Source organism: Phaethon aethereus, assembly GCF_964289735.1.
Source record: "Phaethon aethereus genome assembly, chromosome: 5".
NCBI lineage: Eukaryota > Metazoa > Chordata > Aves > Phaethontiformes > Phaethontidae > Phaethon > Phaethon aethereus.
In genome coordinates this window covers 57,063,121-57,076,197 of record NC_138579.1, presented here as the reverse complement: position 1 = coordinate 57,076,197, position 13,077 = coordinate 57,063,121, and the positions used below count along the sequence as shown (strand labels likewise).

The 13,077-nt window shown below is 43.7% G+C and overlaps 1 protein-coding gene across 1 annotated transcript; it reads left to right on the top strand.

The window, feature by feature from the left end:
• Positions 1–5,355: 5,355 nt before the first annotated feature.
• Positions 5,356–10,751, top strand: LOC309405644 (small acidic protein; the record flags this gene model as incomplete). Its single annotated transcript, XM_082000460.1, has 5 exons — positions 5,356–5,415; positions 5,681–5,776; positions 7,105–7,165; positions 8,987–9,099; positions 10,302–10,751. 5 exons carry the CDS (start codon positions 5,356–5,358, stop codon positions 10,509–10,511), a joined length of 540 nt encoding a protein of 179 aa, XP_081856586.1. The 3' UTR covers positions 10,512–10,751.
• Between the last annotated feature and the right edge of the window lie 2,326 nt (positions 10,752–13,077).

Genomic DNA, 13,077 nt, shown 5'->3' with positions numbered 1-13,077 from the left:
TGATTGAGAGATATGTAGTTGAGCCCTGATTTCTGCATCATAGCCAGTTTCTGCTTCATGAAAAAATCTCACCTTCTGTGAATTGAATGTTAATTTCAGGATAGTCTCTTCAGAGGGACTACGCCAAAGAAATGTGGAAAACTCACGCAAATATTGCTACTGTTTTGTTTCTATTCTAAAACAGTCCTCCAGATTGGAGAAGACAAGTTTCTTCTTAGAAACCCAATCTGTCTTGTTCTCTTGCAAATCATTGTATTTCTCCATTGTTCAAAAGGATACAGCAAATATAACATTGAATCCTAGCATGACAGGTTTTTCAGAATTCCTTTCTTATCATTTACTAGTGTTACTGGAATTATATAAAGCTCATGAGTTGCACATCCTCAGAATTATCTGCAATATCTCCATAAAGATAAGTTAAACCTTTACATAACCAGTCTGCTACTGAGAGAATCCACATTTTTGTTAGCAGTTAGATCACTCAGTTACCACATAAGTAGACGGATGTCACTTAATACTAGGGATGTATTTGTTTATTAAGGTACCTCTTTTCTGCAAAAACAGTGCATTTTTATCCCAAGTGACCAATAGACTAATGAAAAAAATTGTAAAAGCACCTCACTAAACTATCATCAGCACATCATTATTCAAAAGGTGAATAAAACCAAAATTACCAAATTATTAGTCAGACATATATTAGTTAAAATACTACATAAATTAGTAGTTGGCCTGAAAAAGACTTGAATTTAACAGTAAACCACAAGTAAGACACAATTATAATAGCTGATTTAGAGGTTAGCAGTCTCATTTTCTTGCACTTTTTTTCCAAAGGCTTCTCAATTTGTCCCATAAGGAACCGTAGCCATGAAGCTAAAATTTTGCACTTGTTTCTATTAAAGAACAGGTCTTCAGGCATAATAGAACAGAAACTGTAATAAAAGCTTAACTTCTATGGCAAAGATACAATTTCACTAGTTTTAGATTACCACAATTCCTATCAACAGACTAAAACTACTGCTAGATACTACTGCAAAAAAATGAGTTCTTTATTTTATAAAGTGATGTTATTTTTACATTTTTTGCATTTTTACACCCCTTCTGTGAGAATTTTTTGTAATACTGAAATCTAAATTAATCCACTATTACAGTCATTATATAATATTCTATACACTCAAATACATTAAAATGAGGTTAAAGTTGTAAATAGAACATTCTCTCATATTAATACTCCCTTCTGCTCTTTATCATTGTCAATCTAACTACGGAAGTTTTAGAAAGCAGGTGTAACAGCTGTGCCTTTCTGTTTGATTTTGGACGCTCAAGTAGTGCAATATTTGTGAACATTCTTTTAAACATCACTATCGTGGTGCTGTTTTGTATAAACAATAATTGAAAATAATTATATTCTACATATATCTTTAACTCTGAATCTACCTACCCAGGATTGGAAGGGCTATACCAGCACATCTCTACATTATTAGATCTGCTGAACTTTTGTGCTCCATCTTCCAGAATATTTTATCAACTCTTCTTTCATTGTATTTCAGTCCTACAAAAGAATGATGAATGACATCTGAATAACAAGGCTCGGGGAAAATGTTAAAAAGTATCAAAGTGACTGAAGAGCTTAATTGCCATACTCACAAACCCCATGTTTTTAGCTCTGTAAGGACAAAATTCATAAAGATAAACTTAGCTAGGAGCAGTTCATCCCCTAAGCACAAAGATTCCTCTCAAAGACAGTTCAGAGTAGAAGCCTAAATTTAGAAGCCCTATAGGAATTTTTCAGTCACTACAGGGAGAGCATAGGAAAACTATATTCAGAAAACTGAAGGTAGCCACTGCAGGATCATCCTCAAATTGTTTGAAAGCTGGACCAAACTCTGACCAGCAGTCAGATCACCTCAGCTAAAAGTGAGTTAATGGAACCAGACCCACCACCATCCCAAGCTGCTTTATCATAAAGCAAAGTTACCTGCAAGGAGATGAACACCCTTCCTTTATGAGATATGTTGTCCATAACATACTGTGTGTCCATAACATAACTGTGTGTAGACCTATGTCTGTTATGGGAACTTCATGCTACTTTTTCGATGTTATGTTGGCCCCTAATCACTCTTTAGAGAGTGTGGTCTTCTTCCATGCAGATGACTACACCTGGCATTAGCAGGCATAGCCTTCCTTGTCCATCCTTCCTTCCTTCCCTCTAACCTTCAAAATCCAAAAACTTCCTTGATGGAACACAGTGCTAGATAGGTGCGTGGATAGACTTACTGGCTCAAACTCAAAATGTTTAACAGTTGTAGTGATAAAAACAATAAAAATGAGAATAAAAACTTGTGAACAGAAGAAACTAAGCCAAACAAATGACTAAAAATAAGTAGACGGAAAGAAACACAGCTTAGGTCACTGTAAGTTAAAAGAAAGTTCAGGCACAGTCAACATGGGTTCACAAAGGGCAAGTCCTGTTTAGCTAATCTGATATCCTTCTATGACAAAGTCACTGGCCTAGTGGGCATGGATGTAGTTTTTCCGGATTTTAGTAAGGCTTTTGATACTGTCCCTCACAGCACCCTTCTGGACAAGTTGTCCAACTGTGGGATGAGTGGGTTCACAGGGTGCTGGATGAAGAACTGGCTGAAAGGCAGAGCTCAAAGGGTTGCAGTGAATGGGGCTACATCTGGCTGGCAACTGGTAACCAGTGGTGTTCCTCAGGGCTCAGTTCCAGGGCCAGTCCTGTTCAATATATTTCAGTGATCTGGATGCAGCTGAATGCACCATTAACAAGTTTGCTGCTGCTACCAAACTGGGAGGTGCTACTGGCTCTCTTGAGGGACAAGACACCTTGCAGAGGGAGCTGGATAGATTGGAGCATTGGGCTATGATTAATGGGATGAAAGCTAACAAGTCAAAATGCCAGATTCTGCACCTGGAATGGAGTAACCCCAGGCACAAGTATAAACTGGGAGAGTAGGGGCTGGAGAGCAGCCCTGCAGAAAGGGATCTGGGGGTGCTGGTCAGCAGCAGGCTCCAAGGGGGCAAACTGCACCCTGGGGTGCACCAAACACAGGAGAACCAGTTGATCAAAAGAGGTGACTATCCCACTGTATTCAGCATCGGTGCAGCCTCACCTTGAGTACTGCGTGCAGTTCTGAGCCCCACAATTGAAGAAGAATGTGAAGGGCCCTGAATGCAACCAGAGGAGGGCAACAAAGCTGGTTACGGGTTTGGAAGGAATGTCCTGTGAGGAGCGGCTGAGGACTCGGGGTTTGTCTAGTTTGGAGAAAAGGAGGCTGAGGGGCAAACTCATTGCTCTCTACAGCTTCCTGAGGCGGAGAAGTGGAGAAGGAGGCGCTGATCTCTTCTCCCTGGTACCCAGTGACAGGACGTGTGGCAATGGTTCAAAGCTGCACCAGGGGAGGTTTAGACGGGACATTAGGAAGCATTTCTTTACCAAGAGAGTGGTCAAACACTTGAACAGGCTTCCTAGAGAGGTGGTCGATGCCCGAGGCCTGTCAGCGTTTAAGAGGAATTTGGACAATGCCCTTAATAACACGCTTTAACTTTTGGTCAGCCCTGAATTGGTCAGGCAGTTGGACTAGATGATGATTGTACATCCCTTCCAACTGAAATAGTCCTATTCTATTCAGATTTGAGACTACTATTGAGAAGAACTGACAATTCAGGGCATATTCTGACCACCTACACTGTGCAAAGTATGCAAGAAGATCAAGGGAACAAGCAGACATAATTTATGGATGCTGCTGGAGGTGAAAAGTCCATGGCTGATTGCCTTTACGCACACGGACGACATGAATGTACAGACTGACAACCACTCAAAAAAGTTCTAATTGAGACACTAACTTTAGATTTTTGAGTAAAGAAGAAAACTGCAATCTTTTGTTTTAAATCACTCGTTGAGGATGTTTCAATAAAACTACATACAATTATGTGTGCTGCAACAGGTATGCCTGTTTTCATATGGATAAAATTTAATTTCAAAAATCCTTAAGCAACCAACTTTAACCTTAACTAGCCAGGTTTAAGCTGCAGTATGAATTGGCACACACCGTTTGCACATTTTCAGCAAGTGCACCTTAGTTTCCTGGCATTAGTTGGACTGCTACAACTTTATCATGGGGACAAAGTCACTATGTAATTGAGGAAGTAAAACAGAAGGATCTCAACATTAAGGTGAGAAGACCTAAAGATGTGACTGTGCATCTTCCCATCCAATAAATCTAAGCAAAAACTCCAGAATATTAACATTCAATAGCAAACCATTCAAATTAAGTTAATTCTGAAGCAGACATATGTGAGAAAATACTAACTTGGGGCTAGCAACTGAATTTCTGCTTTGTACGTCGCATACACGTGGAGATGGGACAGCAGGAACGACGGCGATGGCAAACGGCCAGAGCAACCGGCGGGTTAACTGGAGGCATTTGAAGCTCCACAGGACTCCACACGAGGTGGCAGTACGGGTCAGCGGGAGGGGAGCCCCGCATTGCTCAGGTGCGGCGGCGAGAGGGATTTCGGGTCAGGCTAGAGCAGGCGGGACACAGGCGGCTGCCGCAGTGAGCCGAGGAGAGAGGCGCCTCCGCTGCGAGAGGAGCAAAGTGGCGGGAACCTCGCAGTGTCCTCGCGACGACGGCCGTTACCTGAGGCGCGAGGAGGGCGGGGGGCACTACCGCCGCCTTCAGGCAACCGTTAAGCAACCTGAGGCGCCGACAGCGGCTCACTCGGGCGGGGATCGTCGCCGCCGCCAGGCCGTCTGCTCGCACACTCGACTGCGGCCAGCGCTCGCCTTCCCTCAGCTAGCATTACCTCAGGCTCCGAGCGAGCCGCCGCTCGGCCGCGCTCACACGACGGCAGAAGCGCAGCCCCGGGGCCGAGAGGCCCTTACCCCCTTCATTTCCCCAGCAGCACTTCACGCCTAAACGGCAGCTGCGCGGCGCCTGACGCCACACTGAGGCGAAGTCCCGGTGACGGGCTGCGACGCCTCCACAGCCACCGGCATGGCAACGAACCCACCCCCCCCCCGGCAGCCTCCCCCGCTGCTTGCGCGCGAGGACTCCGCCCGTGCGACGCTGCCCTGCGCCCCACCTCCCCCCGGAGGAGGAGCCCGGGGCGGGCTCGAGCCCCTGCCAATCAGCGGGCAGAGACGGCCCCCGCCACCGCGGAGGCCTGTGGGAAGAATAGTCCCTGCCTGCCCGCGCCGCGCCGCCACGGGCCGGTTGAGAACTACCGGTCCCGGCGCGCCCCGCGGCCGACCCGGGTTTGTGACCCGCCGCTGGCCGAGGGAGCGGCTCCGGCAGGAAGGCGGCAGAGGGGCCAGGTCACCCAGCCGCAGCGATGAGCTCGGCCAGGGAGTCCCAGGGCCACCACGGCCTCAAGCGAGCGGCCTCCCCCGATGTAAATGGGCGTGGGGCCTGAGGCAGCCGCGCGGCGGGGGGGGGGGGGGAAGGAGGAGGAGGCCGGGAGGGAGGCCGCGGCGGAGCCCCGGTAAGGCGCTCGAGCCCCGCGGTGGGACGCAGTCTAGGCCGCGGCCTTCACCTTCCTCGCTTTAACGGCCGTCTGGGGGGCAGTGGCTGGCGGAGGCGTCACGGGGGAGGCTGCGGCAGGGGGGCGAGGGGCCGCCGGGCCCGTCACGGCGGAGGGGGCGGGCGGGCGTAGTCAGCATGTGCTCCCGCAGGGCTCCAGCAGCTGGGAGGCGGCGGACCTCGGCAACGAGGAGCGGAAGCAGAAGTTCCTGCGGCTGATGGGCGCGGGGAAGGTGAGGCCGCCCCGCACCCCCCACCCCCACCCCGCGGGCACACGGGGACCCGAGCGGGAGGAATTCCTCCCCCCCAGCGGCTACGCAGGGGTTTCTGTTTGGGATGCAACGAAACCTCCCCAGTAGGAGGCTCGCTGCAGGCCGCGACGCTCTCGGAGGAGCGAGGCACCACTCAAAGGCAGTCTCGCTTTGGGACTCTCCTTTAAGGAGAATTTGGGTTTCATAGCGCAGCTGTTACGTCAGGAGCGGTGTAATGCAAAACGTCGGTCTGAAATTGTCAAGTCTGCTCTGCAGCTTCCTCCCCACCCCTTTATACTTTCAGACCAGCTAATATGAAATTATTTGTGGATGCTCCTTTGAGAGAGTCCTTGTTATGAACTAACACACCTGAGCAGTAGGTCTGTAAAATTCTCACTGGAAAAAAATTCGAGAGTAAAAAAATGGCAGCAGATAGACTAAAACAGCAAAATAGTAAACCTAACTAAATAATCCAGGAAGTATTTTTAAAGCCAAAACACTCTAAAACAGTATTTCTGCTATGCTTTCTTTTTTCAAAAAATGCTGCAAAACTAGTAAAATATATTCGTGCTTTTTCCATGTACAAAATGTTATTTTAGTATTGCAATTCTACTTACCTTCAAGAAAAATAATTTCACTTGTACTAGCTTATTTTGCTTGAATACAGTATTTTTGTAAGCTAAAATACTTTACTGTATTAAAGAGATGAAAGTTGGTACTTCCAAGTGGATAGGTACACAATACCATATTGAAACATCCCACTACCACTAATCTTAACATCTACTTGGATACTTAATGCTGCTTGCTATGTAATGCAAGTTCTTGCCTATAGGGATATATTTGCTAATGAGCAACTACTGAGCCAATAAATTGAGTACTGTGAAGGCCTTACCTGATAGTGTGACAAGTCTAAAAGTGGGATCATCGTAAGATGCACGGACTGAACTGTTGCATAGCGCTGGAGAAAGAGATCCAAAATGGTAAATTGTCAGAACCTAAATTCACACCTGTCCAGCATTGTGTAGTGTAGTTTTCATACCAGTGGCAAGAAAGAGAATGAAATAGAGCCAGGTGTGGGTGTGGGCAGAGTAAAGAGTGTCTAGTTGTTGGGGTTTCTTTTTCAGAAAATTCAACAAAAGAAAGATGAAACAAGTTCATCAAGAGGCAGCAGTTGTTAGCTAGTAAAACTTACAGTCCTACAGTCGGTTGTCAAGGTTTGACAGCAAACCATTTCCATTCAAGATTTCCAGAATGTTGGCAGAGCTGTCAGTGTACCCTAAAGCTCCAAAACAAACTACCTTTTCTTTTAGAAAGAACATACTGGCCGCCTTGTTATCGGAGACCACAGATCAACCTCTCACTTCAGGACAGGTCAGTTTATCCAACAGCTGATACAAAGTTGGAAATCTAACATTTATTTAGGAATGTCCCAGTACCTTGAGCTTCGTAGATACTGCAGGGAGGGATTTCGTGCTTTGTGGCTGAAGTTGAAGACAGGTCAGGCTGTGGAGTTGTAGAAGTTCCTAATTTCTCTTGTTAGATTACTGACAGTTTCTCTGACTGCACTTAACTTGCCTTCTGAAGTCTAGGCTCACTGAAGTACTTGATGGTCAGTTAAACTTGTGTATGAATGTATAGGTCCTCAGTCTTATTTTGCTATCAAAATAAGAAAGTAAAGTTTTACTGCTGTTGGTACCTAGCAGTATTATACTTCTTCCTTGCTGCCAGGTATGGATATCCAAACCTCTGAATTGTTGTGCATGGAAAACAACAGGGTTGACTTCTCCCCTCAAACCTCTAAATTGTTGTGCATGGAAAACAACAGGGTTGATTTCTCCCCCCCACCCTGACCTGATTACCTATTGAATAGAAAGAGCTCTGCCTTGAAGCAATGAGGTAGAAGCTGAAAAGATCTGCAGGGTCATCTTGGCAATCAGCAATAATTTGATGTCATGTAACGTGACCATGGTAACTTCTTATCATGCTTGCTTAGGTAGTAAGTCAAAGTACATTGAAACCAAGCTGGGCTTGGCTGTCTGGGAGCAGCTTTGATAAAGCTGTATAGAATAGCAACTGCCAGAGTTCCAGAAAACTTCTTTCCCTGCTATGCTCTAGTAATTTTTCAGTTGACAAAAAATTATCTATGGACTCAAACACCAAAAGAAGCCTGAGGACTGGTTCCGGGTTCTGCTCTTGCTTAGCTTGCAGAGTGACTGAGAATTGCTTCCCGAGATCTGGCTTGCCTAGAAAGGAGATGATGCTTCCTCTAAGGAGTCATGTAGAATCAGTACTGCTTTTTATTAGCAAAAAGTTAAGACGCTGTTTTTTCACAAGAAATCAGAGCAGCTGTTTTCTTAACACTTTTATTTCTTCTCCAACATACAGTTATGTCCTTTTATAATAACATACAGCTCTAACTTCCAAATGAGGAAACATTAATTTGCAATACAAGCTTTTAATTTTGCAGAGATACAAACTAAAGACTAGAGTGTTGTAGGTCTATTGGGGGAGAATTAGAGATTCCTACCTTTTACAAGAACAGAGAATTCTTAACTATTTTAGACTGTATTTTCCCCCAGTAAAAATTATTTATTTACTTATTCAAACAAGTAAGTAAAGGGCATGTAGAAGTAGCTCATGTAGTTGTTTTTCTGCCAATTCCTAAAGATGGAAAAATGTAAAGCTGTAGTAACCGCTTCTGATAATTCAGGATGCATGAAATAGTTTCAGATACAGCTCTATAAACAAGAGTGGTAGCATTGTCCCGACTTCTGCTGCTATATATTAATCATGGTTTAATCATAGTAACCGCATGTTATGTAGTGAGGGTCAGAAACTTTCTCCTTGCTGTGACATGCTGCACTATTAGCAGGAAGCGCAGACAAGTCACACTGGTTACATTTACCTTGTTCAGTAGAACATACATGGTGCATTGTACAACTCTCTGAATGCATCAGGTCTTAGGAACTTACCAACCCATCTTTGTATCGAAGAAATTTTACTTGCACACTTGATATGATTGCCTATAAATCTGATGGTTTGTATGCAGTAATACTCAATCCAGTAGTTTAAGATGGCTAAATTTAAACTTTATCACATATATATTGATAAACTTTGAAAATGTGACTTCATGTAATTTGATGTCTTTGTTAATTTGAATGAACCATAATCAAAGTACACTGGACAATGCAGGGGAAGAAGACAAGAAAATGAATGAAGAATTGGAGTCTCAGTACCAACAAAGCATGGACAGCACGATGTCAGGACGAAACCGGCGCCATTGTGGACTTGGTTTCAGTGAGGTAGTAAGTTGTTTATTTCCGTAATGATTTGGCTTTCACTTCATTAAAAAAAAAATGCCATCACAGAACTGGGGGCAAGCTTCCATGGTTTTGGAAGGAAAAAGTTTTTAAAGGACAAACTTACTGCAGGCACTTAATCCCTATTTGTTTACACTGTGGTGCCCATTTAGGTGCCTGGAAATGATTGATGCTTCTCATTGTTCTGAAAAGTGATATGACATGCTTAATGCTACACAGTAGTCAAGACTGATTAGGACAGAAAGGGACAAATATATTAAATCAGGGTGTTGCCAAGGAATACATAAGAAGGCAGGATAACCATCTGCATTGTTGCTGAGCGCTAATTAAGCTTACCTTCTTGCTGCTGTGAGGCACATACCTCCCTATGGTCCTGAAAAGTAAGTGGCTATGGAGGGGTCAGACAAGGGAGGTGTGGCAGTGAGCTGACACCCAGCTGGTCTTGTACTTGCTAGGAATTCCGTAGGAAAGAGCAGGAAGAGCAGTGTGACAAAACCCAAGAGAATTAGGTTATTAGGAACATGTCTTCATCTGCCAATTGCAAGGTGCCAACTGGCAGCAAGATTTGCTAACTTTTAGCACCAATTACTGCATAAAAGTGTATCTGATGTTTCCAAAGTGAGTAAAACCACCCGTACAGCGCTGGGAATTTTTAATATTATAGCCATGGAGGCTTTGCTCTTTAGGACCACAAACAAAATGCCCATTTGGGATTTTTCTTGTTGGCATTATCATTGGATTACTTCAGCATTCCTTATGCTGCGGTGTGCTAACCTTATTTTCAAAAAATTCGTGATGGTCTAGCTGTTGGTTGCATTATGTTTCACTCCACAACAAATACTCAAGTGTCACTATGTTCTGTGTACACCACAGTAAGGAAGTACTAAACTGATGCAATCTGCAACTTTTCAAACTCATGTAATGGTATCTTTAGGATTTCTGCTGTAACTAAATAAGAATGTGGCTGATGAAACCTGCGATGTCATGGATGGTATGGTTAACCACTTCAGTGGAGTTGCTTTCTGTCTAATAATTTGTATATTAAAGACCTGCGTTTATCAATATAGCCCATTTGAGTACTAAAATGAAAGGAGCCATTAAGCAAAATGTTCTCACTGGGAAATTTTAAAAGCTGCAATGGAGTTGCCAGGAAATAATGGTTTATCTGTCTCAATCTGAACTTCTAGTTTCAGGAAAGTGAGGACCAAGAAGAGGCAGCTGGACATTCCTCTGAAGAGAGTTCAGAGGATTCCGAAAGTGGCTCTGAGTCGGAGCAAGAGGAGTCTGCAGAGGAGCTACAAGCTGCTGAAAAACATGACGAAGCTGAGGTTCCAGAAAACAAAAAAGAAGCAAAAAGCAACTATAAAATGATGTTTGTTAAAGCCAGTGGTTCATAACTGCAGATGTGACAGCTTTGTATTTAAAGTACAGTAAGCCTTATTGTTACAGTGCAAAGTGGAGGACTGCTACAGCACAAATCTTTGTATTATGATTTTAAAAAGACCCCGTTAGATGACAAAAAGTAGTATTTGCTTTCCGTTGCCATGGATAACATTTTTATGGGCACAGTGATATTACTGGTTTTTGTAAAGTGTATAAAATACTGGATGGAGAAATAAATTCTTTTTGTTTCTGCCCACTCTTTACAATGTTATCTGAACTATCCTTCCCCTTATTCCATGCAAGATAAGGAAACTTCATATGTTAGTGGTTTTTTTTAGTTAGTACCCCAGTCTTGAATTTTTAACTATAAAGATTACATGTGAATTACTGGATGTTGCATTAGTTGTAAAATACCAATATCAGCACTATTCTGTGATGTACTAGAGCTTTAAGCAATGATTTTTGTCTATAGAGGCTAGTGGTGACAGGGCTAAGAGGAGAAATCACTCACTTTTGTGACAGAATTAATCACTGTATCCCTCAAGTCCTACAGCAGTTGCACAGGAGAATATGTTTTAGAAACACATAATACAACAGAAGGCTCTGATTGCTTCTTTGGCTTTATAATGAGGGGGATAAGCTGTAGTTCTTTATACCTTTCAGTAGAAAAAAAGAGCAGGTTTTTTTAAATTATTGGCTCCTGGTTATAGCACTGAGCTGTTTGTTAGTAAAAATAACTCCTCCTGAAGAAACCAGTTTACTTTGAAAGAGGAAATGTACTTTGACAATGAAAAGGATATACAAATCATTTAGCTTTTTTAAATATAGAATACAGAGCCAAGTAAACAAGCCCTTCTTCCTTTTCTTCCCCACACACGCATCACTTGGAGGTCTAAGTCAATCACCACAAAAAGGTTGTACCTCTCAGGTAAAGTTGATACGCTTAAAGAGTCGAGAGTTCCAGCAGCTCCTTCTGGCAGGAATTAAGCACATCCATTCCTCTGCAAATTTATAATTGTTCAAGTAATTAATAAAATATTAAAACTTTTCAGACTTCATTTCCTCTTGGTATATCAGACAGCCCAACTGCCTCTCCTGGCTGGGAGAACAGAACATCTGATCTGTACCTCTAGTACAGCCTCATTCTGCCACAACAGTGTTTCAAGAAACACTCCAGCTGCTTGTGGAGAATCTTCCATTTCTGTGTACAATGTACTTCATGCAGACAACATGAGGAAGCCAGCTGGCTTGCTTACATGAAAGCAGCAGTATGTACTGTCAGTGTATAGGTTTATTGAATGTAAACATTGCAGCATTAGTTATTGGGGGAGGACTTGGAAAAAGTTACATTATGGAAAAAATAAAAGTAATATCGTTGTACATAAAAACTGAGTGTAGATTTTCATTGATCTTTTACTATATTTGTACTTGAAACAAAATTTTTCAGTCATTTTTAAGAACATTACAGCAGCCACTAATGGTCAGTGATTTGTATGCATTTGTTTGTTTTCCCAATACTGCAAGCTTCTAATACACAGACAAAAATTAAAGTTGCTTGTACATTGTGAAGAAAGAAAACCTCACCATGACTTAGGAAAGCTGCTCCATCTCTAGGAAGAGAGAGAGAGGCCCTCCGCAGAAGATCAACTTTCCTAACAGACAGATGCCAGGTTTTTTCCTGTTCAGACTTTCAAGCTCCACTTAAACCAGCATTTCACTGTTAAAGTCTTTTAGATGTGGCTGCTGGCTATTAATTGCCTGAATGCAATCACAAAATCAAGGTGTAGGCTGCAAAATGCTGCCAATACGCTGACCTCTCTGCCTTTCCTGTCCCACCACTGAAGCCAGTGCTGCTCTCGCCACCTCTCCTTGCGCAGCTCGGCCTCCGGGCAGAGCTCCGGACTTGCCCGTCAGCAGGCATCTAAACGGAGTCCTGCTTCCAGACGGTGACTGAATCCTTTGCTGTAGACCTACCCTGCCAGGCAGAGGGCCCTGCTGAAGGAAGGGCATGGTAATAGCGCACCTGGGGGCTTCTCTCCACAGTGAAACCAACCTGGAAAGACCCATGAAGAGCAGATCCAGCTGGCAGGCCCTGCATGGGTCTCTGCCGCCAGAACAGGCTGCCACAACGAGCACCCTCAGGGGCCTCTGCCACTCGGCTCTGCCCTGAATTGATTGCAACCTCTTGCCTTGTAAAACAGATTCGGCCATCAGCTCCAAATAAAGAGACCACACAAGGATAAAAAATTAACTGAAATTAAACTGTACTAATAACAGCTCTGACCAGAAAAAAAAAAACCAACACAACGCAACTTCCATTCCCCAGAAGTATGACACGTAATAGTGTGAACATCTGATGACATTTGGCGTAAGTCATTTATGACGTTGACCTGACGCTGACCTAAGACTCATCTGCTCAAAACAGGAGGGGTTCTACATGGTCACGGCTGTTTCTGTGTAACTGCAGTGGATTTGCATGGCAAAATTTAGGTAGTGGGGGGGGCTACAGGGGTGGCTTCAGCGAGAGGCTGCTATTAACACTTAAAACATATTAAGAACTTGCAGATGCATCTATGAAGC